Source organism: Trichosurus vulpecula, chromosome 1 (assembly GCF_011100635.1).
Source record: "Trichosurus vulpecula isolate mTriVul1 chromosome 1, mTriVul1.pri, whole genome shotgun sequence".
Taxonomy (NCBI): Eukaryota; Metazoa; Chordata; class Mammalia; order Diprotodontia; family Phalangeridae; genus Trichosurus; species Trichosurus vulpecula.
In genome coordinates this window covers 102528547-102555525 of record NC_050573.1, presented here as the reverse complement: position 1 = coordinate 102555525, position 26979 = coordinate 102528547, and the positions used below count along the sequence as shown (strand labels likewise).

The 26979-nt window shown below is 40.8% G+C and overlaps 1 protein-coding gene across 1 annotated transcript in view; it reads left to right on the top strand.

Annotated features, from left to right (window-relative positions):
• The window catches only part of TG (thyroglobulin), a 385510-nt gene extending 360199 nt beyond the window's left edge, over window positions 1–25311 (top strand). The window contains 4 exon segments of the mRNA XM_036741632.1: window positions 3666–3773; window positions 21623–21757; window positions 23156–23346; window positions 25196–25311. Coding sequence (XP_036597527.1) covers window positions 3666–3773; window positions 21623–21757; window positions 23156–23346; window positions 25196–25311 — 550 coding nt within the window.
• The last annotated feature ends 1668 nt before the right edge of the window (window positions 25312–26979 follow it).

The window sequence follows — 26979 nt, the reverse complement described above, 5'->3', positions numbered from 1 at the left end:
AAGTCCAGCCTTTGTTTCTTTGATTAAATCGGGGTCTTTGATGACCTGCTTGCCTCAAGGGAAAGCCTAGTTTACATGGGTTTGAGTTGCATGTTTGTGATGCTTTTAGGTTACGTGGGTTTGAGTCGCATGTTGTGATTCCCTTTGACCCTGAACAGGGTATATAAACTCAGAGGGTGGAGTTTTTCCTTTGGAGCTCTCACTCCCTGGAGAAGTGTTGATGTGAAGACTCTGGGCAGCCATTGTTAAGAGCCCCCCAGCTTTGAAGAAACCCAAATGTTTTGTTTGGGGGTTCTCACTCACTGGAAGAGTGGCATGTGAGTCTGGGCAAGCCATTGTAACTGCCCTGGCTTTGCTAACTCAGACCCATTGGTTCTTCTCTGGCAGCTAAATTGTGCTTTGGTCTGTTTATATTGTCTCTGTTTGTAATTTGTATTTGCTCTGAAGTTCAGGGTGCTGGCTTTTCCTCCTGAACTAAGTGAACAATATTTGTATGTGTGATTAAAGTGAGATTGTTAACCCTTCAAAGTTACTTTCCATAGTAAAGCAGATCAAAGAACCTGTGCTGGCAGCTCTTGTTGCTGGTCTTGCTGGGTCTTATACCCCAACAGCAGCCATTAGCCACATTGTTGCTACAGGTAGCAGATGGAAGATCATTGTCACTATACATGGAGGGGACCCAGGCATAAGCAGAGAGGAAAGAAAGGAAATGACCAAACCCTGAAGGGCTTTTAAGGCCAAATGGAGGATTTTACATTTGACACATACAGCAAAACATTCAGAAGGTACTGAAGTTTAATGAGTAGGGGAGCGACACAGTCAGACTTGTTCTTTGGGAAGGTGACTTTGTCAGCTGTGTGGACAATGGGCTCGAGTAGCGAGAAACCAGAGACAGGAACCAACCAGAAGGCTGCTGTAGTTGTCTAAGCAGCAAGTGATGAGATCCTGCATTAAGGTGGTGACTGTGTCAAAGGCTAAAAGGGGCTATGTATGGGAGACAATATGAAGGTAGAATTGACAAGACTTCCAATGAATTGGAACTGGGGGAAGAGTGACAAAGAGTTAGGAATCAAGGAAGACACCTAGATCTTGAGCCTGGAAAACTGAGAGGATGGTGGTCATATTCTACCTTCTCTAGGAAGCTTTCCCTCCACATATCCATCTCTTGGAATCCCTGATTTCCTTCAAGATTCAGCTCAAATACCATATAGTACAGGAAGCCTTTCCTGGTCACCCCCACCCTAGCCTCTTAAGCTAAGAGATTAAAGTGACTTGCTTTAGGTCAGGTGGCTAATAAGCAGCAGAGCCAGGATTCTAACCAAGGTCCAGGTTCATTGTTCCTTCTACTGTACTATATGTATGTCTTATTACTACTAATAATAGCAATAAGAACCACATTATGTCTATATAGTACTTTCTTTTAGCCCCATTAAGTACTTTTATCACTTTCTTCACAGTAATTTTGTAAAGTAGGAAGTACAAGGATTATTATCTCCCTTTTTGACAAATAAGGAAACGGAGGCTCATAGAGTTTGTCACTTACTTAATGATGCCTAAGTTTGCAAGTGGCAGAGGCAGTGATTAAATGCAAACCTTTGGCTCTAAGTATCATAATTTTTCTATACTATCAAATCTATTACATCAAATCCTAGAATCATGACCTTAGAAGACATTTAATCCAACCTAAATAAGTCCAATCTCAACAACAGATCTTCTAGCCTTCACTTGAAGACCTCTAGCGATGAGGACCCCTCTATTTCCCTAAGGCAGCCCATTCCATTTTTGTGTAGTCCCAATTGTTTGTGTTTTTTTTTTCCCTTTCATTGGGCTTGAATTTGCCTTTCTGAAAATTCTATTATTTCCTCCTTGTTCTGCATTCTTAGTCCTAGCAGAACAAATATAGTCTCTTTTCCATGTGACAGCTCTTCAAAGACAGCTTTGATCTCTTCCCTAAATGCTGTTTTCTTCAGGCTAAACATCCCCTTTTCTGTCAGCCAACCCTCATATGGCATGATCTCAATTTCTTTCACCATCCTGATTTCCCTTCTCTGAATCTTCTCCAGCTTATCAAAGCTTTGTTTAGAATGTGGCATTCAGCACAGAATGTAATATTCAAGAAATGATATGACCAGGGCAAAGGTGTATATCACTACATTCAATAAACATTGTATTATTCATTTGCTTTTTTTCTGCTTCCTGTTACTCTCAGCTTCTCTCCTCCACCAGAGACATTCCAAATTATATCATAAGTTTACTCCCACTGTATTTGCCTCAGCCACCCAAGAAAGTAGATAGAATGATAGGACTTTGACCCCATCAGGGCACATCCCAGCTTCCTATAGTACTGAGCCAATGCAACCATCCCTGAAACTGGCTCTAATATTCATTTGCTCATTTAATGATATGTATTGATGGCTTCCTTTAATCAACAAATCAACACTTATTAAGCACCTACTCTGTAAATATAACAAATGAAATGATACCAACTCAAAATAATAATGACTTACATTTACATAGCACATCAACATTCCCAAAGTACTTCAAAAAAATTAACTAATTTGATCCTCACAGCCACCCTGTGAGGAAACTGCTAAAATTACTCCCATTTTACAGCTCTGAAAATTGAGACTCAAAATGGTTAAGTGACTGTCCATATACGTCATCAGGATGTGAGTAGAATTTGGGATCCTAATTCAAGTCCAACACTCTATCCAATAGTCTAACACTCTATCATTGTTATTGGTCCTCCATTCTCGAAGAAGACCATGACATCTGGAAGGTGATGCCATCACTTGAGGGAGGGCTGTGCAAGGTCACGAACCTCACTTTCTCCTCCAGAACCATCTGGGTCCAGTAGCAAGATAGAGATCAGGATGACTGGAGATGTGGAACACTATATTAAGCAGCTAATTGACTCAGTAGATTAAGGTTGGGCTTGGAGTCAGAAAAACTTGAATTTAAATCCAGTCTTAGATCCTTACTAGCTTTGTGACACTAGGCAAGCCACTTAATCTCTTCTGTGTATCAGTTTCCTCAGCTATGTAATTAGGATGATAGTAGCACCTACTTCATGGGGTTGTTGTAAGGATCAAGTGAGTTCATGGTGATAAAGCACTTTGTAAAACTTAAGGGACTGTAGACATGCTGGCTATCACCATCATCATCATCATTTATTATTATTTTTTATTATTATTATTATCTAAGTCCAGCCATAATTATATGCTGGATATTCAAAGACAAAATAACTCCTGCCCTCCCAGAACTTGTATTTCATAACAAGGGTGATAGCATGTATACCGATAAATCAATACAGAGCAGTTGGAGGTGGGGAACACTAACGGCTAAAAGGAACAGGAAAGATTTTATATAGAAGGGGCTGCTTGTTTATCCTTGGGAATGTTCTGCTGTGGGCTCAGCATTTGGCGCTCGAGGGAATGGACATGGAGCAGTATTGGTGTGGAGTGGGGGGCGAGGGTGGGGGTGGGGAGCAGACCAGTTCTCTTGGGATGGTGCTAAACGGCACGTGTGGTAAAGCACAGGTTTGAATGGTGAAGGGACCTCATTTTCAAAAAGGGACATCCATTATTTTGGGAATGACCACTGCATTCATAGTGTGACTACCCAGATCAACTCTAACAGACTCTCTCCTCTCTTTCCTGCCCCAGGGACTATTTTATCAACTGTCCCATTATTGACATGGCCAGCCACTGGGCAAGGGAAACCCGAGGGAACACCTATATGTACTACGTGCCTGAAACCTACTCTCAGAACAGGTAAGGTGACCATTTGGCCAGAAAGAGCTGGTCTTATGGGAGAATGTGTTTCTTGTCTCCTGGGTACCCTGGTCTTTTTTTTTTTTTTTGCTTTAAATAAAATTAGCCCTTCAGAAATTCAGGGATCTGTAACTTTATGAGTGTGCATATTCTCCCTTCCACTGGAGATCATGACGTTTCCTTGACTTAGTAAGTGGTCTTTGACCCTTCACTCAACTTCATGATCTTTCTTAACCTAGAAGGTTCATCCTCAGCCGACCCACATCAAGTTTGTTGATGCACCTTTCAAACTTGATAGGACCAGCTGGCACTTATTAATTCTCATTGATAAAGAGCTCTAAGGTTTGTGAAGCATTTTACAAATATTATCTCATTTGATCCTCACAGTCCTAAGAGGTAAATGCCACTACTATCCACATCTTACAAATGAGGAAACTGAGACAGACAGAAGTTAAGTGACTTGTTCAGGCTCCCAAAGCTAATAAGTATTTGAGGCTGGATTTGAACTCAGGTCTTCCTGACTCCATCTCCAGCTCTCTGTCCACTATAGCACCTAGTTACCACTTGAAATCACTTTACATATCTTATGTAAGTCAATGCTATGATGAGAAATCTGCAAGTAAGTGCCAGAAATCCTTTGAACCAGGGCCTCTAACTCTAAATCCAAAACTAGGAATTTATAATTTATTGGGGAATAAGAAGAAGGAGTGGGGAGAGAAGAATCAGGGAGGGACACCTACAACATGTTCACAAATATCTAATACAAGATGGAGCAGTGATTCTCAAAGCATGTGTCCCACACACTAGTGTTTTAAAATTCTGTGCCAGTAATTCCATGGAATTTATATCTGTCATCATATGTGTAGATGGAGTCTCCCACACTAGCATGGGACTTAAATTTATAATCGCAAATGTCTCCTAACATTCCTCACAACAAAGGATAGCAAGTTTCTAATAAATGTTAGAAACCACGGTAGAGAATGATAGGAGTAAAGGAGAGATCCAGACACAATGCTCTAGGCAAATGTGAGAAAGGAAAAATCTCTTTAACTGAAGGAATCAGGGAAGGCTTCAGGGAGGAAGCAGTCCCTGAGCTGAACCTTGAAGGAAAAGAAAGATTTCAAAGGGCAAGACTAAGGAAGGAGGAAGTATGGTTAGTATTGTTATAAGAATATCTTGTAATGAGTAAAAGGCCAAGGAAGAAATAAGATTTCCTCAAGGTGAAGCTGAACAAGAACTCAAACCCAGGTCTTCTAATGCTGAGTCCAAGGTTAACTTTGCGATACAACTCATGACTTCTAAGAACATTCAGCTAGCCAGATGGCCAGATTCAGCCCACTGGTCTGTCTCTGATGTCTGTATCAAAGGACATGGTGTGGTTGGGCATGATAGCCACCCCCAAAGTTCAGCAGCTTTAAGCAGGGAGTGATTCAACCACACAAACCCAAGCTATTTTCTTCTTGAAATACAAAAACAAAAACATTTTACCCTGGTCCTGTTTTCCCTGAAGTCCTTTCCCATCTGTCATCCACACAATGCTCAAGGCCTCCTTTGAAGTGTTTCTATGTTTGATCTACCCCACATCTTGGGGATTACAAGTTGACCGAGGGAAGGGGAGGGATTTAAGCAGTTTGTGCAAAACTCTAAGCAAAAAAGCATGAGAATTGCATTGGGGAAAGAAAAAAAGAAAAAAAAAACATCTGTTTCAGGCTAGAGGATGAAAGGAACCTGCCTCAGCCTATGGTGGGTTGAACATGTGGTCTGAAATACCAAGGATGGGGAGATGTGTCCAGAAATATCTCCCTTCAGAAAGTGGGAGTTTTTGGTGTCTTTCGTCATTATGTAGGGTATAGTCACATGATTCCAGGGCCAATGGAAGAGTAAGGGTATTCAATGCTTTTGTCCTTATAGCTAGAGCACCCCACCAGCTGGGTCCCACAGGCCAGGGGAGTCTATGGATAACATACAGTAAGGTAGAGAAACCAGCTCAATCCAGTTTTGTTTGGTCAAGGTCAGATGTTCTGAGTAAACTGACTGTTAGTAAAATCACACAGACACGGTTATCCATGGGTGGCACCAAATATACCCCTATCAACCAGGTTACATAGTGAATGAAGTGTGGAATTGGAGAGTCGAGGAGACCCCATTTTAAATCTTGCCTCAGACAATTACTAGATGTATGGCCTTGGGCAAGTCAAGTCAATAAGCATTTATTAAGTACTTACTATATGCCATATATTATATTACATATATAATATATCTTATGTATTAAGTGCTTACTATAGGTACTGTGCTAAGTGCTGTGGTGTAAGGCCCATTTGTAAGTGAAAGATCTTTCCTGCACCTCGAATTTTCCTCAGGTGGGGCCAACAAAGGGAGGCCTGATTAGAGTCAGGCCCATACCTTTGTGTTGCCCATCAGGGACTAATGACTCTTCCCAGTCCTTCAATAGACCTCAGGTGGGGCCAACAAGGGGAGCCCTGATTAGAGGCAGGCCCACATCCTTTTACTAACTAGATATGAGGCCCCAGGCCCCACACCTTTTTGCTAAATAGGCTCTGAGCCCTCAGGGCCCTGAACAGGCTATAAAAGCTCTGAGGTTGGCAGTTTGCGTTTGGGGGCACACTCATTGAAGAGTGTTGGTGACAAGTCTCTGGGTAAACCATTGAAGGGGGGGGCAGGGCATTCCCCCCCCTCCACTTTGAAGACCCAGATGTTGGTGCTTCTCTGGTAACTGCATATTGTGATTTGGTTAGACAGAAATGTTGATCTGTTTATATTGTCTCTGTTTATATTTGCTCTGAGGTTCAGGGTGCTGACTTTTCCCCCTAAACTAAGTGAATGATATATGTATGTTTAATTAAAGTGAGATTGTTAACCCCTTAAAGTTGCTTTCCTTAGAAAAGCAGATCAAAGAATCTGTGCTAGCAGCCCTCCTGTGTGCTTTTGTTGTTGGTCTTTCACCTCCATAGCAGTTGCTAGCAACATTGTTCTTACATGTTGGGGGCACAGAGAAAAACAAAAGCAATCCCTGCCCTCAAGGAGCTCACATTCTCTTTAGGGAGACAACATGAAAATAACTGTTTACAAGTTTCAGGGTAACTTGGAGGCAATCTCAGAGTGAAGGCACAGTCATTAAGGGGGCCTGGGAAAGAAAGGCCTCTTGCAGAAAGTTTCAAGTTTAGACTTAAAGGAAGCCAGCATGCAGAGAGAAGAAGTAAGAACATCCCAGGCATGGGGGACAACCAGTGAAAATTCAGAATGGGGAACTATAGTGTGTGGAACAATAGGTCAGCATCACTGGATCATAGAGAACATGGAGGGAGTAAAAGTAATAAGAATGAAAACGTAAGAGGGATCCAGGTTATTGGGGGCTTTGAACTCCAAATAGAAGATTTTGTATTTGATCTTGGCGGCAACGGTGAGTCACTGGAGTTGATTGAATAAGGGAGTAATATGGTCAGATCCATGCTTTTGGAAGATCATTTTCACAACTGAGTGGAGGATAAATTGGAGTGGGGAGAAATTTGAGGAAGACCAACTAGCAGGCTATTGTAAATAGTCCAGGTGTGAGGTGATGAGGACCTGCACCAGGATGTGTCAGAAGATAGAAGGGGGTGTATATGAAAGATGTTGCAAAATCAACTCAGCTTGGCACATGATAGGATATGGGTGAGAGAGAGGGAGGAGTAGAAGATGACCCCTAGGTTACAAGACCAGGTGACTAGCAATATCGTGATTTCCTTGATAATCATAGGCGAGTTTGGGAGCAGGGAGGAATGGGAGAGAAAGGTAATGAGTTTTGATTTTAAACAAGTTGAATTTAAGATATATAGAGGACATAGTCTGAGATGTTCAATAAGCAGTTGTAAGATGTAAGAATAGAGATAAGAGAGAGAGCTGATTAAATAAATCTGAGAGTCAGCTGCATAGAGGTGATAATTGAATCCATGGGGGCTGGTGAGATCACCAAGCATAATAGTATGGAGGGTGAAAGGAGGTCTAAGACAGAGCCTTGTTAGACACCCAAAGTTATTAACCAGGACCTGAATGAAGAGTCAGCATGGAAGACTGAGAAGTGGTCAGACAGCTAGGAGAACCAGGAAAAACTAGAAAGGAGAGAATCAAAGAGAAGAGGGTGATTGGCAGTATCTAAGAGTACAGGGAGGTCAAGAAGGATGAGGACTGAGGAAAAAGCCATTAGATTTGGCAGTTAGGAGATCATTGGTAACTTGGAGTGAGAAGTTTCAACTGAATGGGGAGGTCAGAAGCTAAATTGCAGAGAGTTTAGAAGAGAATGAAAAGAGAATTAACCAAAGGCATTGATTATAAATGGCTTACTCAATGAGTTTTGCCTGGAAAGAGAGGATAGTTTTGTTTTTTTTTAATTTGTAAATTTTTTTAATTTTAAACTTAAATACAAAATAAAAAGAGGAAAAAGAAACAATTTAAATACTAAAACTAAAATAATGCAAAATAAGAAAAGGAAAAAAAAGCATTGCCATGTGCACAGCAGAACATGAGAGAGGATTCAAAATATACAGCAATAAATTTCCATTTCAAAAAAGCCTATACAATAAATACTATGTATTGTGTTGAGAGTTGGAAATAACATCCAGCACATTTTGAAACTTTAATGTGCCATATAAATCCTAGCTATTATTATTTTTAAAAATTTTTGCTTGCCCCAAGTAATTAGTACACCACTTTATATGACTTTAATTAGATTGTAAGCTCCTTGAGGTCAGGAATTATATTTTGCTTCTTTTTGTATCCCCAGCACTTAGCACAGTTCCTGGTACATAGTAGGTGCTTAATAAATGATAATTGATTGATTGATTGACAGTGGGCAGTCATTTTGCTTCATGTCTCAATTTCTTTTTCTAGAGAATGGAGGTGATAATGTCTCCTTCCACCTCCAATTTTTAGACCCCATGAGCTAAAAACAAAAATCCCATAGTGTAGGTAATAGAGGAAAAGATGATTCCAAAAATTCAGAGCTTCTGGTCATGGAGCAGAAGAGGGCAGAACATGGTGGGTCTTTCGGTGGGGCCCTTCATCATGTCTTCTCCACAGCCTGTGAGCCAGGAGCAGGGGAAAGTGTCTGAGGCAGGCATAATAATGACACCTGGGAAACAGCCAGAAAGGAGGTCTAAGGGCAGGCTGTGTCAGAATTCCGGGATGGCCATTAAGCAATGGGAGGTTGTCAAAGGTGTGATCCAAGCCCATGTGAGTCAGAATGGACAGTCACAGTATGAGGAAACCGGCAGAGGACTGGTCTTGGTACTCTGAGTCAGAACAGAAGCTGAGTTATAGAATACTGCTAATAATAAATACTTCTCTCTACCCAACACAGATCACAAAGTCTTCAGACCTCAGGAGGAGGATGGTCTACCTGAGTTGTCATGACCTAGAAATTCACCCTCTTCTATAGAGTGAGATGCCTCTCAGAGTCAGCCAGGCTGGACTTCATGTGACAGACATATAGTCTATGGGTGGGCCCATACTTGGGACCTTTTAAGCTAGACCTACCAGAACTTGTGCTCTTTCTACTGACAAAGCATTCAGGGATCCTGCCACCTTCACCTCCCTGCCACAGTGAGCTAGTGAACTTATTCTTAAGGAGATTGATCCATTTTAGAGGAAACATGGCACAGTGGGTAACTTGCTGGACTTGGAGTCAGGAAGGCATAGGTTTGAATCCCACCTCCTGCCTGTATGAGCTGACTGTGGAAAAGTCATTTAATTTCTCTGAACCTCGATTTACTTATCTTTAAAAGGAAGACTATAATACCTTTAGTACCCACTTCCTAAGGCTGTTGGGAGGACCAAATGAGAACATAGCATCACAAAGCCATAGCTAGAGGGAACCTCAGAGGCTCTATTGTCCAATCCCCTCATTTTAGAGGTGAGAGTTAACATTGCTGCATGCTTAAGCAATTTCTGTCATTTTGACCGATGCTAATAACTTTCAATAGTTGTTTTGTTAGGATCTGTCCCTGGAGGAAAAGGGCCAAAGCCTAGTCTATGACACAGCACCATTGGGGCTCAATAAGGTAATATAAATGTAGAATTTTGTAAGGATAAGATATTATAATTTTGAGCTAGAAGATGCCATACGCTTCAGTCCTCTCCTTCTACAAATAAGGAAACTGAGACCCAGAGAGGTAAAGGGAATTGCCCGATGTCATATAGGTAGTAAGTAGCAGACAGGATTACAACCAAGGTCTCTGATTCCAAAGTCACTATGCCATATACTCTTAAATGTTATTTGTTGTTAATAATAATCCAGTCAACATGCATCCATTCGATAACTATGGTGTGCCAGGTGTCATGCCAGTCTCTGGGAATCCAAAGACAATAAACACTCCCTACCCTCATGGACGAGGAAGGGACGAGGAAGACACATCTGTAGAGAAAGGCATATAAATAAATACCAAATGTATACAAAATGAATTCAAGGAAGTTTGGGGGGAGGGAAGGTGGAGACACTAGCAGCTGGAAGGATCACAAAAGGCCTCATGAGCTGAAGGAAAAAAAGATTCTAAGAGGCAGAAGTGAGAAGGGGATGAATATAAGGCAGGGGCATATTACAAAATGGGAAGTGGGTTATATGTGCAAGGAATAGTAAGATAAGATAATTTTGGCCAGACTGGAGAGTGTAGTGTATGAAGTAGAGTAATGTATTATAAGGCCCAAATAAGACAGGGCTAGGTTGTGTAGGGCTTTCAATGCTGAATAAATTAATTTTATTTGATGAGTTAATAGGAAGCTGCTGGAGTTTGTCGAGCAGGAGAGGTCTTTAAACCGGAAAGTGCTATAGAAATGTGAGTTAGGATCATAGTTACTGCTCTTTAAGCAGGCTTGAGAAAAATGGCCTGTTCAGCCTTCCACACAGAACTGCTCTGAGTATCCAATGAGATAATGGGTAGGAAAGAATTTGGCAAACTGTAAGCCTTGTACAAATGTGAAGGATTTTTAGTTCTATTCCTTTAAGGAGTACACAGGAAAACATTTAAAATGACTAAGGAAGCAGCAATGTTTATCTTTTATATAAATTATCCTCTTTTTTTGGAATAAAGTTGTAAAAGCTACAGATGAGCACTATATTTCTTCATATTTTCCGGACATTTTAAAATTACACATCCCAAATATTATCTTTGATGGTTGACTGCCTTGGCCATTTTTTAAAATTAAGAGTCCAAAGCAAATATTGAAGTGGATGGAGTAGCTACTCCTTATATGGTCAATAAGAGTGTCCAATAAAAATTCAAGCTAAGAGGAGAGTGATGAGTAGAAAAAGCCCTGAGTTGGAGGTTTGGGACTTAGAAGTCCCAGGTTCAACTCCTGGCACTAATGTATGATTCTCTACCCATGTGATCCTGGGCTTGGCACTATAGATATGGTTTGCCCAGACTTAGAAAAGCATTTAACCAAAGTGTTTCCGACTGTTCTTTAGGGGATAGATAGAGAAATATAGCCTAAAGATAGCACAGTCAGATGGCTCCAGAACTAATTGAATAGCTGGACTCAAAAAAAAAAGTCATAGATGATTTGATGTCATCTTAGAAGGAGGTCTCCAATGGAATGTGCTAGGGATCTGTTGCTGGCTATGGCTGCGATGCCTAACATTTTTATCAGTGACTCAAATCTAGGCATAAATGATATGCTTATTAAATTTGCAGATTTGGGGGGGATAGCTCACACACTGGCTGACAGAGTCAGGATCCAAAATATTTTGACAAGCTGGAGCATTGGGCTGAACCTAATAAAAGGGATAAATGTAAAATCCCAGGTTCATAAAATAAATTTCCACAAATACAAGGTAGGAGAAATTAGATAGCAATTTATGGAGGAGGGGTACAGAGTGAGCAAGTTAGGAATTAGGGATTAGCCTTCTCCACTGTTTGTTCATCAGGTTGTTATCTCATTAGGATTCAGCATATGACTTGTCCAAGTTCACACAGGTAGCAAATGTCAGGATCAGGATTCAAATCCAAGTCCTCTGATTTCATCTCCTGGGTTCTTTTCCCCTACATCAGTTGTCTTACATAGGTGGCGAGTGGCAGAAGCAGGATGTGTACCCCAGGCTTCCTGACTCCTGTAATATCAATTAAGTTGGTACTTTTTTTACTGTTTTAGAATGATAGATTAATTAAGTGTCTTTGATTGAGCCTTACTAGGTGCATAGCCCCAGGCCCAAACCCCTGCCTACTAGGGTGCTAAGCCTATGTGGGCATGAAGCCCTCAGGGTTCTAAGGGGAGTTGCTAAGACCAGAGCCAACAGTAGGAGCCTGAGTTCTGGTCACTCAGATGACATTTGATGATGGCTAAAGAGTGTATAGAAAGAAAGAACAGAGCTATTTGCTTGAGGCTCTCACTTCCGGGGGCACAGGACTCTGGGCAGCAGCTTTAAGAGCCTCCTGCCTGAACTCAGATGTTGATGGTTTCTTAGTAACTATGAATTGTATTTGGTCTATTTATAAATGTGTGTTTATAATTTGTTTGTATTTGCTCTGAAGTTCAGGGTGCTGGCTTTTCCCCCGAACTAAGTGAATGATATTGGTATGTTGGATTGAAATAAGATTGTTAACCCCTTAATACTACTTCCCTTAGTAAAGCAGATCAAAAGAATCTGTGCTGGCAGCATTCTTGTTGTTGGGCTTGTGTTGGTCTTTCACCCCCACAGCAGCTGCTAGCAGATTGTTGCAACAACTCCAAGTCAAGCATTGGCCAATCAATCCATCATCAGTGTTTATTAAGCACCCCTTATGTGCTTCACAGGCACTGTGATAGGCACTGAGGATCAAAGACAAAAAATGATATATAGCCCCTGCCGTCAAGGAGCTTACATTCTATTGCAGGAGAAAACAGGCACATAAATAAATATAGGTATGTTGTAGTTAAGTCATGCCTGGCCCTTCATGACCCAGTTTGGGATTATTTGTGGCTAAGATACTGGAATCATTTGCCATTTCCTTCTCCATCTTACAGATGAGGAAACTGAGGCAAACAGGGTAAGGTGACTTGCTCAGGGTCACAAAGCTAGGAAATATCTGAGGCTGGATTTGAACTCAGATCTTCCATACTCCATAATTGGCACTCTATTCACTGTGCTACCTAGCTGCCCTAGATATAGATATAGGCATAGATAGAGATAAAGATATAGGGATAGGGAAAGAGATAGAGATATATAGAGAAAGAGAGAGAGAGAGAGTTAGAGATAGAGACAGAGATAAAGTTAGATACAGGGACAGAAACAGAGATAGAGACAGGGATAGAGTTAGAGATAGAGATAGAGACAGACAGAGAGAGACAGAGACAGAGACAGAGTTAGAAATAGTGACAGAGCAGAGTTATAGTGAGAGACAGTGACAGAATTGGATCTATATAGAGACAGAGTTAGAAATAGAGATAGAGACAAAGATAAAAATAGAGACAGAGACAGCGACAGAGTTAGAAATAGAGATAGAGACAGAGAGAGACAGAGACAGAGACAGAGTTAGAGATAGAGAAAGAAAAAGATAGAGACAGATAGAGATAGAGACAGAGACAGATACAGAATTAGAGATAGAGACAGAGAAAGATAGAGCTAGAGCTAGAGCTAGAGACAGAGATACTTTAGCTGAGGGGACTTCATGTAGAAGTTGGTTCTTGAGCAGCCTTGTGAAGGAATCAAGGGCTTCTACCAGGCAGTGATGAGGTGCTCTACAACTCTGCACTCCTGAATGGCAAGGACTAATATTTTTGTTATTGTTTGGCTCTGTAGTACCTAATATGGAGACTTGCATATACGAGGTGCTTAATAAATGTTTGTCAAATCATTTATAAAAGCAAGCAGTTAATGGTGCTTGTTGTAAGATCATACCTCAGGCCTTATTTTATTTAGTTGGATTTCATCTGGCCCTAAAGATACAGCTATTCCCAGAAGTCCCAAAGTTTTATGAAGGGGTCCAAAGCAATCCAGAGCAGGAAGTGTATATTGTATCTGTGTCCAAGAATCTGAGAATAATTATTGATGTTATCTCTGTGAACTAGTACAGCTGATTAGAACATGGGGCTAGAAGCCAAGTTCAATAGTAATACAAGCCAATTATCTTCATGTAAAGGAGAAGAAAACAAATTTCTACTTCTATGGATTGCAGTTGTTTATTTCTGACATTATTTCATCTCAGAAAACAACAGAGCTCAGCAGTCAAGCCAGCTGCCTTGAAAATGAGTGTCTTTGGTCTCTCAGGAGACTGGGCCAGAGAATGTGAATGGTTCAGAGCAAACCTTCCCCACTGCTGGGAAATAACACAAATCACCAACCATGGAGATGATGAGAAAGGATGTTCATCTCTATATGAAGAGCAGTGCATAACAGGAAGGAAGCAAATGGCAGCTGCAATTGTGGTGCCTGGCACATAGGAAATAAATGGTTATTGATCAACTGGTATTGTTAGTAATTTTTATTTTATGTCACCGAGTATTTGAAACATGAGAAATGTAGGAGACTGCAATCTCACTGTGAATCAAGGATGTACCACTGAAGCCAAAAATGTTCATGTGTTCTGGGGTTACATTAATAGAGGCCAAGTATCCAGAATGAAGTCAGTCTGCATCTGGAATACTGGGTTCAGTTCTAGGCACCCCATTTTAGAAAGGAAATGGACAAAATGGAGCACATCCAGAGAAGGGCTGCCAACACGGCAAGAGAATTTCAACCTAAGGATTGAGAAAGTAAGAATTAGGAGAGATACAATAGCTGACTTTAATATTTGAAGGGATGTGTGCCAGACAAATTGAACTTTTTCAAGGCAGAATTAAGAAGAATGGTTGGGAGCAGTTGTCTGATAGTGATGGACTGCCTTGTGAATGTGATACAGTAGAAAGATTGTTAGCCATGGAGTAGGAGGACATGGGTTAAATTGTTCCCCCACTTATAACCTGTGTGACATCAGAAAAGTCACTTGACACCTCTGGGCCTCAGTTTCCTCAATGCAAAATGAGGGATTGAACTAAACAACCCTAAAGTTCCCTTTCCAGCACTAAATCTATGATCTATAAGCTCCTTTAAGGCTTCCAGCACAGGAAACATAGGATAATCCACACGTCTGAGTGCAGTGTTATTCTGTTATATCCTAAAATGTCATTAAGATTTTTGAAACACTCTGTGTGGAAGAATGGATTCCTGTTTCAAGTATGGTTTACAGGATATGACTGCTGACTCTTCAGTCAGACTCTTCATTCCTATAATTCCATGAATTTGCTGTCTAGTCCAAGGCATCCATTCTTACATAATGATGATCTTATTGACCACCTTCCCTATCCCTTAATTTTTATTTAACCTCCATAAACCTAATTGTCTTTTAAGTTAAAATATTATATTTCTCACGGGAATAATGGATAGAAGTTGAAGAAATGAGAGGAGGATTTCAGCTCAGGACAACCTTTCTAACAATTGTAAACTCCCCATTGCCAAAGGTTTTTGCTCGATGACCACTTTTCAGCCATGTTGTAGAGGCTATTCTTGGTCAGATATGGCACCTGTGGATGACCTCTGAGGTCCATTTCAACTCTGAGAGTCTATAAGCTGATGAATTGCCTCTCAATGTCATACAGCTCTGGTCTTGGGCTCCCTTTCATTAGCTGAAGCTTGGCACTATCTTCAACATACCATAGGCTCATTATAAATTTGTGTTTTAATGTGAAGCTTCCCTTAATAGTAGAGCTAGGATTTGAATCCAGATTTTTCTGAGTCAATGAAATATGCGTACCTTATGGTCCCTGTCCATAAGGAGCTTACCACCTGTTTGGGGAGACAAGATTTCTACACAAAACAATTAGAAAATAACATGAGTTAGAGTGTTGTTTAGTTGTTCAGTCATGAACTCTGTGACCCCATGGACCATACTGTCCATAGGGTTTTCTTGGCAAAGATACTGGAGTGGTTTGCCATTTTCTTCTCCAATAGATTAAGGCAAACAGAGGTTAAGTGACTTGCCTGTCTGAGGTTGAATTTGAACTCAGGTCTTCCTGAGTCTAGGCCCAGGACTCTATCTGATGAGCTACCTAGTTTCCTCCTGAGTTAGAATGTATTCATATGCAAAAATAGTTGGTGAGGAAGGGGGAAAAATCATTGTGGGCTCAAGCAGTCCAGGAAGAGAAGATGACTACTGAAATGAGTTTTTCTCTTAAGTACTTTTCTCCAATCCCTGAAAAACTAGTCTGACATCTTCCCTTGATTCTTTGCAGAAGTGGAGGACCAGGAACAAGGCATCCATTGTGTTAGACTCTTTTGCTATGTTGGTTAATTTTGCTAAAAATTACTTTCCTTCCTCTCTTCAAAAATTACTGGCTATGAGTCGATGCTCTGAGTGGGGGAAGGGGGATACTACAAAGACATAGTGGAAAATATAGGTGATAATTCAGAAAAAATAATAAAAATTTATTTTAAAAATAGAAGTTGACACAAATAACTATCATCATTTTTTAACAATTTAATAAGTGTTTGAGATTTAGAATAAAATTTTATTTGATGTTGAAGGAGGAAAAGATAATGAAATACTCCCTCCAATCAAAGACTACCCCAAGCCTCTGGGCCTGGTACCCAAAAAAACCTAAATTTCAGTGGAAAGAGCACTGGCAAGGAGGAAGCATTAGACCGGTCGGTCATTGCTCTCTCCCTCTCACGCTCTGTGCAACTTTTCACAACCCACTTCCTCTGCCTCATTTCCCAAGTTAGTAAAATGTTGGAGTGATCTTAGATAACCTCTAAAATACCTTTTGAGTGATTTTGAAATTCCTTCAGAATGATGATATATAATCAGGTCACAGGAAGAAGAGAGGGTCAGCATTCGGTCAATGAAATATACTTCTCTACTGGTGATGACATATCAGATTCAGCTTTTAACAGTCCAGTAAATTGCTCTTCCCAAAGACTTCCTGACAAGTGGAAGCCAAGATGGGAAATTAAAAGATATCCACAGTCGATGGCTCTGTGGGCTTTGCTTCGTAACAGGGTTGAGGGATCCTGAAACTGAGACTAGCCCCCCAACAAATATATTTGACAAGGCAGCCCCCTACACCTGGGCTCTGGTCCCTTGGGTGGCTTTGCCGTCCATGTATCATGTTTTGGGCACTGGGCTAGCCACTAGGGAAGCAAGGACAGAAGTGAAGTTCCTGCCTTCAAGAAGATTATGATCTAATGGGAGAAACAACATTATATAGACAGATATATATAATATAGATCTATAGATCTAGATATTTTCTAGATATATTCATAGATCTCTATGGATATTTTGATAACTGATAGATACATATAGAGCTATAGATACAGACAGTTGATATACATAGACACAGTTTTATAGATAAAGATATTTTGGCAGATATACATATGGATCTATAGATATTTTGATAGACATGCATATAGATCTATAGATGTAGATATTTTGATAGATATAGATAGATGCCTATAGATATAGATTTTATAGATATAGATAAGTACATATAGATCTAGAGGTATAGATATTTTATATAGATAATTATAGATCAATATCTACTTTCACAGCTGTAGATGTAAAGATCTTAATATACCTACAGATATAGACTATAGATATATAGATATAGATATAGATATATATATATATAGACATACGTATATATACAAAATGACTACAGTGTGGTTGCAGGGAGGGGGGAAGTTAGCCCCCTTGTCGACACACTGGCAGACAAAGAGGAACATTAAGTATGTCATTCATCTCACTGCTTCCCCAGTTCTTTTGCTACTGACACAAAATAATTTTCCTCTTTTTAAGAAAGATCTTCAGCCATATTGCTGATTGTCAGTCAGTGAGTCAGCTAGCAATTATTAAGCTCCTACTATGAGCAAGTCACTGTGGTAAGCACTGTGTGGATACAAAGAAAGGCAAAATCACCATCAGTTCCCTCAAGGATCTTGCAGTTGAAGGAGGGAGACAACATGCAAACAATTATGTACCAAGAATCTATATACAGGATAAATCAGAAAAAGATCAACAGAAGAGAGACACTAGCATTAAGTGGCATCAGAAGAGGTGAGGTTTGAGGGAAGCCAAGGGAGCCAGGAGGCAGAGATGGGAGGTAGAGAATTCCAGGCGATGGGGGACAGCCAATGAAAAGGCCCAGAATTGAGAGATGGGAGTGTCACATTCGAGAACCAACAAGGAGGTCAGTGTCGCTGGACTGCAGAGTCCATTGAAGGGAATGTGGTGTAAGAAGACTAGAAAGCTAGGAAGGAGCCAGGGTTTTCAAAGCCCAGCAGAGGTTTTGATATTCAATCTTGGAGGTAATAGGGAGCCACTGGAGTTTACTGAATGGAGAATTGAGGTGTTCAGACCTGCTTCTACCTGCTGCCGTTGTTTCTCCTAAGAGCCTCACAATGCTTTCCATATCTGATCTCCTTTGTATATTATAGGATGTTAGCACTAGAAGGGACCTTAGAGCACAAAACATTTGGGCACAAATGGAACATAGAACATAGACTGTTTGTGCTGAAAGGGACCTAAAACAGAAAAAAACAGAACATGAGGGAACTGGAGCCTAGGGAAATGGTGTGAGCTGCCCAGGTTTATACAATTAGCTGGAAGCAGAACTCAGGTCTCATCTTACCAGGCAAGTATTCTTTCCATAAAGTATGATGCCTCCTCTGCATTATTCCCTCTCATTTAATTGATAAAATGTACCGCATAAAGGGGCATGGTAGCATAGTGGATGTCTGTCCGTCCATCCGTCCATCCATCCATCCATCCATCCATCCATCCATCCATCCATCCATCTGTCCATCTGCCCATCTGTTTGTTCATTCATTCACCCATGAAATTAGCCAAATCCTGGCTCTTGGGTGACCCTTGTGTGACCAGAGGAAGTCATTTAACTTTTCACTCTTAATTTCCTAATCTCCAAAATGGAAATAATGGTGCTACGATATGGGTGCTACCTTCTTCAAAGCATGGTTGTGAGAAAAGCAGCCTGTAAATCTTGACTTGATACATAACCATGAGTTATTATTAGATTGGATTATTATTAGATTAACAGTATTATATTCTGTGTCTATGCCAGAGCAGAACATATGGTTACCTTACAGATGTCCGCCTGCTCATATTTTGGAGCTGTTTCTACTTTTTTTAGCTATTTCTACTTAAAAGAGAACATCTCTTAGATCAGACTACAATAGTAATGTGGCTTATTAAAAATAAATTAATTAAAACCAAAAAAAAAAGACCACTTACAGTAACAAATGGTGATACTCATCTTGAAGTCCTCAGCCAACAGCTAGAGTTTTAGGGGAATTAGATAAAGAACAGATTCCCAGAATCACAGACCTCATAGATCATTTGTTCCAAGCCCCAGGTAAGCCTATCCTGTTGTGAGTTAGTCAACCAGCTTTTATTAAGTGCCTACTATATGCCAGGCAGTGTGCTAAGCACACTTACCATGTGTGACCCTGGATAAGTCACTTAACCCCAAGTGCCTCCAAAAGAACCCCCAAAAAACAAAGAAAGGACTTTGGGGTTTGACTGCCTAGATGCTAGCCCTGACCCTGGCATTTATGAGTAGTGAAACCTTAAGCAAAGTCTCTCCTAATTTTCCATTTCTATTTCCTCATTTATGGAATGGGCAGAATAATCACTCCCCCTTCTGCTTCACAGATTAGTTATGGGGATGCAGAGAAATTGGGGAAAGTGCTTTGGATCTACCAGGGACTATATGAAGGTCTAATAATTATAATAGCTAATTATTATAATACCTAATAATATCCACCTCAGAGTTGTGTTCTGTCCAAAGGCTATTATCCTAATTCATATTCACATAAGGAGAGACAGCTGTGGCTTATCAGAGTGAGCTCTGGCCACCAAGTGGCAAAGATCTGAGTTTGAGTCCTGCCTGTGACCTTTACTGATTATGGAAGCCTCAGCAACTCAATTTCTCCATGCCTCCAGGTAATTTTCTTGAGCTTAGGAACTGCAGAAGTGCCAGGTTGCATTGGTAGAAAGAGTTTCCATGCTTGGACTTCTCCATACCAATAAAAATGTATAAAACACTTTCAGTTTTGCAAGGTGAATTTCTCCTCCAACAACCCTCCCAAAGGGCCTTAGAGAATGCTGCGTCAGAAAGACCTGAGTTCAAATCCTGTCTGGAATACTAAAAGGGATCACAAGGCAGAAACGATAGAATGCTGAAAGATTGTGATAAGATATAGAAATTTCATAGTTCACGGATGTGAAAATGGAACATTTGTGGGTAATAGGAAGATCAAGAGTAAGACCAAATTACTTAACCTCTGCCAGTCAGTTTCGTCATCTATAAAATGCAGAAAACAACAGTACCTACTTCACAGGGCTATTGTGAGGACTGAGATACATGTATTTTGTTTAAAATAAAAGGACTTAGAGGGCTATATAAATGCTATTATTATCGCCATCTTCAATCAGCATCATGTATATACTTTTACAGGGGCAACTAGTGCACAAAGTTCTGGGCCTAAAGTCAAGAAGACTCATCTTCCTGAGTTCAAATACAGCCTCCAACACTTATTAGCTGTGTGACCCTGGGCAAATCACTTACCCCTGTTTGCCTCAGTTTCCTCATCTGTAAAATAAGCTGGAGAAGAAAATGGCCAACCCCTCCAGTATCTTTGCCAAGAACACCCCAAATGGGATCCCAGAGAGTCAGACATAACTGAAAAACAACAAAACTTAAATATACTTATACATATACTTGTTCCCTCCCCCATTAAAATATAAGCTTTTTGAAAATCAAAATAGTTTCATTCTTACCTCTACATCATCAGCACCAGCAATAGTGTCTGGCACATTGCAAATACCTAAAAATAATGCTTGTTGATTGATTTGTTGACAAAACCCAGTCATTGAATAAAAAGGAATGCAAACTCAATTTTCCAAAGGAGAATCATTAGCCAACTAGAGTTTTCAATGAAACTTTTTCATCTTCTGCTTCTTTTAAAAAATGTATATTTTTTTCAATTAACAAGAATTAAGTCCCTCTCCATCCTACCTCCCCAACCCCCAAAAAAGACCCTTAGAAAAATAAAACCCTTGTAACAAATATACATAGTCAAATAAAACAAATTCCTATATTGACCATGACCAAAAATTTATGTCTCATTCTGCATCTTGAGTTTATCACTTCTCGCTCAGGAAGTGGGTAGAGTGTTTGACCTCTGTCCTCTGGAACCATGATTGCCAATGAACTGAGCAAAGTCACTAAATCTTTTAAGTTTGTTTACTTTTTATAATATTGTTGTAATGGTATAAATGTTCTAATGGTATAAATCTGGTTTTCCTTACTGCATTTTGTGTCAGTTCATTCCCAGTTTTCTCTAAAACCATCCTCTCTATTGTTTCTTCTGATACAATGAGAGAAGAGGGAGAAGAATTTATATAGCACCTACTATGTGCCAGGCCCCAGGTGGATCACTGTCTTGTCACGGCAGAGGGCCCTGTGTAGCTCAGTGAAACTATGAGCTAAACCATGCAGGGTTACCCAAGACGGACAGGTCATAATGAAGAGTTCTGGCAAAAGGTGATCCACTGGAGAAGGAAATGGCAAACCACTCCAGAATCTTTGCCAAGAAAACTCCACAGAGCTTTGGATAAACCTCAGGAGACGGTGGAAGACAGAAGGGCCTGGCATGCTTTGGTTCACAGGGTCACAAAATGTCGGACATGGCTGAACAACCACGAATGCGCCAGGCACTATGCTGAACGCTCTACAAATATTATCTCATGTGATCAATACAATAATATTCGATTATAATCATATGCCACAATTGCTTAATCTGCTTTTTGTAAAATCCTTTGTTTCAGCATGGAGTTGCTGGCTGATGTCCAATATGCCTTTGGACTACCCTTCCATCCTCAGTATGAACAGCAGTTTACTCTGGAAGAAAAAAGCCTGTCACTGAAAATAATGAAATATTTTGCCAACTTCATCAAGACAGGGTAAGCATGCAACCCTCCTGTGTGTCTGAAAGGCAGTTCCATGGCTCCCGCCCTTAGCAGCAGACAGAGTTCTCCCAGACCAAAGAACTCCCAACCCTGCCCTCAATGAATTGGATCTTTAGCAAGTCAAGGTTGAGGTCAGGGTGTCCCCTCCCAGCCTGTGCATATCATGGGAATTAGTTGTTCTTAGAAGAAAAATACAAGTCCCAAACCTATGTCACACCCATTCATGCTCAACTGACACTTCAGAGGTTTTCTTTCACTGACAGATGGTGACCCAGATATAAGATCAAACAAACAAACACAAATTTGGGAAAAATTAGAACTATCATGAAGTCAATACTCCCCTATTTATCTCAGCAACAGCACTATGAATGAGTTAGTGTGAGAACAAAATTCCCAAGGGTTTACAGAGGGTTTGTTGTTGTTGTTTAGTCATATCCAACTCTTCCTGACCTCTTTTGGGGGTTTTCTTGGCAAAGATATTTGAGGGGCTTGCCATTTCCTTCTCCACCTCATGTTACAAATGAGGAAAATGAGGAAAACAGGGCTAAGTGATTTGCCCAGGATCACACGGCTAGTACGTGTTTAAGGCCAAATTTAAACTCAGATCCTCCTAACTCCAGGCCCAGCACTCTATCCACTGTGCCACCTAGCTGCCCCCTGCAGAGGGTACTGATGGCTAAATGGTGTAACATAAAAGATTTAGTTCTTGTCCTGTTTCTGTGACCGCTGCAGCTATGTGTCCTAGTGCAAGGCATCTGTGTCTTCCTTCCTTCTTTCCTTCCTTCCTTCCTTCTTTTCTTCCTTCCTTCTTTCCTTCTTTTCTTCCTTCTTTCCTTCTTTTCTTCCTTCCTTCCTTCTTTTCTTCCTTCCTTCCTTCTTTCCTTCCTTCCTTCTTTTCTTCCTTCCTTCTTTCCTTCCTTTTCTTCCTTCCTTCTTTTCTTCCTTCCTTCCTTCTTTTCTTCCTTCCTTCCTTTTTCTTTTTTGGAGACTCATCTCCTTACCTCACCTAGGCTGGAAGTGCAGTGGCCACTCATGATTCTAATACATGCCAATCCTATTAACATGGGAGCTTTAGTCTGTTCCATCTCCAACCCAGACAAGTCCATCTTCCTTAGGGAGGTGGATGGTTCCCCCACTTTTGGGGGCTCACCATTCTTGTCCTAGATTTAGTGTGGACACAGATTGACTGTAATCTCACTGATTCAGCTCAGAACTCCTGAGTTCAAGCAACCATCAGCCTTAGCTTCCCTAGTAACAGGGATTTTAAATATGTGCCACCCCACCCAGCTCACATCAATTTTCTGGGCCTTAGTTTCCTCATCTGTAAAAAGAGAAAGTTGGACCAGATGATCTCTAATATCTTTAGTAGTTGACTTCTTTTTTTTTCCCCAGAAATCCCAATTATTCTTATGACTTCTCGAAGAAGGTACTAGAAACTACAACCTTGTGGCCAGAATTCCTTCCTCATGCTAATGGAGATAACTATAAAGAATTTAGCCCTGGACTCCCGAATCACCAGGGACTGAAAAAAGCTGAATGCTCCTTCTGGTCCAAGTACATCCAGACACTGAAAGCACCTGCAGGTAAATGCAGTGGATATGGGAGTCAGTTTCAAACAGGATGTTAAGTTAGTCATGTCACCAAGTCAAGTGAAGTCAACAAGAGTTTATGAAATGCCTACTACAGGCTAAGGATACAAAGGCAAAGAGAAAAAAGAAACTCTAATCCCTCTCCATGACTTAGTAAGTGGTTGACCTCACAATCTGCTATCAAGTCCATATGGGTGCCTTTCCAACTTGGCATGACTTAATAATAACAAGTAGCATTTACATAGAGTGTTAAGCGCTTTACAAATATTATCTTATTTGATCTTCACAACTCTACCTGAGAGGTGGGTGCTACTATTATCCCCGTTTTACAAGGAAGCTGAGTCAGACACCAATTGACTCGCCCAGGATCCCAAAACCAGTGCCTGAGGTTAGATTTGACTCTAGGCTTAGTCTTCTAATTGCTATACCACCAGCTGCCTAAATTTAGCTATGTGGCTATGAGCAGATTGCTGTATCAAATCCTAGAATAGCAATGAAAACTCTGTAAACTATAAAGTACTGAACCAATGAAAGGCTTTAATATTAGCTCTGTGTCAGCCGGCTGTGTGACCCTGGGCAAGTCACTTTCCCTAGGCAGATGTTGGTTTCCTCCTTTGGATGCGATGATCTCTGAACTCCTTTTCAGCTCCACAATTCCATGATTCTAAAAATGATGATGAGAGTGATGCTGATAACTGACATTTTTATAGAACTTCCAGGTTTGCTAAACACTTTGTGTATGTCATCTTATTTGCTAAGAAGCACTAAGTGGAGTTCCCTCTGCAGCGATTCTAGGAGTAGAGAAGAGAGAGAAGTAACTCCGGAGTGGATTGGGGATGGAGGGAGCCCTGGATGTGGAGTCTAGGTTCAAATCAGAAGTCATGGGTTCAAATCCTGGCTTTGAAATTTGCTGCCTCTGTGACTTTGGGCAAGTTGCTTTGCCTCTCAGGCCTCAGTTTCCTTATCTGTAAGATGAGCCAGTTGGACCTGATGGTCTCTGAAGGCCCATCCATTTCCAAATTCCTATGGCCATATGATCTCAGTAAAAGAAGTTCCCATGGAGGAAAGGAGCCCAGAGTATGGCCTTGAAGGACAGGTAGAATTTCAATGAACAGAAAAGAAATAGAAGGTCTTCTAGCAGTATGAGCAAAGGCATCAAGGTCATAGAAAGCATCTCTAAGAAATCTTCAAACGAGACCGTGAAAGAGGAGGTGGAGAAGAGAGCAGAGAAATCCCCAAACAAGTGAGTTATACTGAGTATTCAGTGGGTGTACAAGATTAACAACACCTTGTTAATTTAAGCCAAACATGTTACCCTTGTTGTGTTAGTACCGCTAACTCCCTTCCTAGCTGGCACTGTCCCCAGAAACATTGGCCTTATGATCAGCTATGTCTAAGGCCAATTGCCTTTGTTGCCAAGGGGCAGGGTAGCTTCTACTCCACTCCAGGGGCTGGAAGCCAGATCTCGGCTCTGCCTAGCTGGATGTGCAAGCAAATGGAAGAAAGCATAGGCTACGAGTCTGGCTAGTGGAAAGAGTCTAGGACGAGGCATCAGAAGACTTGGGTTTGAATTCTGGATCTGCCATTTGTTTGTTGTGTGGCAATGAGCAGATCACTTACCCTCTCTGGTCTTTGTTTTGTTTTTTTTTTTTTTCATTTAGAAGATGAGATGCTAGACTGTATAATCTCTAAGGTTATTTCCAGCTCTGACATGGCCAGAGTTCTATGTTTTACCATCCTATGTTCTAAGGTCTCTTCTAACTCTAACATTCTCTCTTCTCAGTTCTCTTCCAAGTCTGATTCTGAGTTGTCACATCATTTTCTGTTTTCCCTCTTGTTTCAGGTGGAGTGCCAAGTGAACAGCCACTGGTAGCAGAAGAGAATCTTGGCCTTGGGTCTGTGGGGATCGAGGCACCACCCAGTATCCCCGAGCAGGGCCAGAAAAGCTACAGCAAATGACCAGAAGGTCATATTTAGGATCAATGACTTACATTATGTTTAGCTGTCTCTCCTCCCTGCCCAGTTACTATACTACACATCTTTATGTCCCTAATAACCTGGTCACAATTCATCATGTGTAAATAAAAATTTAAAAAAATGTATACAAAGAAAGTATAGCTGTGAGTCTGGTTTCTTTAAAAGAGATTGTCTATTACAAATAATTATCCTCAGTGCATTTTTTTTGTTTGTTTTTGGGTTGATTTTTTTTTGAGGCAATTGGGGTTAAATGACTTGCCCAGGGTCACACAGCTAGTAATTGTCTGAGGCCAGATTTAAACTCAGGAAGATGGGTCTTCCTGACCTCAGGCCCAGCACTCTATCCAATGAACCACCTAGCTGCCTGATTATATACGTTAAAAGCAATTAATCAAATAAGGCCAATTAATTAAAAGCAAACAATATTACAAAATTAAGTAATCTGATTTGCAATTGGATAAAAGATTAGGGAGTTTCCAAGTTGGGAGGCAGGGATTGAATAAGTACAATTCCCTGAATTCAGAAAATGAAGTATCCTTCTCTCCAAGTATCTGTAAATGTTCAATCAAAGGGCAGATGGAAGCAATAGGTCAGCATGAGCCAGTTTTCAGATAAGACACATAGGCTGCTTGAGATGTGCAATTATGAGAAAACTCCTTGTATTAACCTTTGGGTCCAACTGGGTCTCTGGTCAGAATAACCTAGGATAATGGTCTCTCAGCAGCAGGTAGGGATTGTCCAGCTTCCCAGCCGCGCAGGGCTAAGTTCAAACAATGCAATAAGGTTTTCCCCCAATTCCACAGAAATGGGATTAGGCCCATAACTGAAGAGAAGCTAAGCTAGCTCTAAACTGAGTCGCAAGATGGAGCCAATGTGGTTCACTATGTTACCACAATTAGCCACTTGCTGTCCTAATCCCCTCAATTCCCTCAAAACTGGTTAAGGAATCAGGGTGCCTGTCCTGTAACCCCTGAATGTCTACATGGTAGCCTTCAGACTTTGAGCAAATAATCCGCGTACTCCCAGTCTGTTTCCTCATGTGGAAATCAAGGATCATCTCCTTGTCCCGCTGATATCATGGAGTTATTATGAAAATCAAACAAGGTGATGAGTATGGATGCATCTTATTATCAGTGAAGCACCAGATTGATGCATGGTGTGATTATTGGTAGCCCTGGCTCTGCTACTAACTCTCTGGGGTGGCTGGCAAAGTCATTTAACTGCTTTGGTTTCCTTATTTACAACTTGGGGAAGTTGGCCCTTTTGGTTCATTTTTTAAAAAATTGATGACAGAGATGAAGGCACAGATGTCTTTGCCTCTCAGATTTTGAGATGTCTTGAAGCTGAGAGGGACAGCTAACAAGTTGGATGACTGAACTGTGTTCCCAGAATATCTGACAGCCTAGAAGAATTCATATTACATTTAATAAATATAAATGCAAAGTCTAACTCTTGAATTTTAAAAGTCAGCTACACAAGTACAAAATCAGGGGACCATGGCTAGACATCAGTTTGTGGAATAATGACTTGGGGAGGTCATAGAATTGTTGCCTTTGACATTAGATTGTAAGCTCCTTGACAGAGGGACTATCTTTTGCCTCTTTTTGTATCCCCAGAGCTTAGCACAGTGCCTCACATATTGTAGGTGAT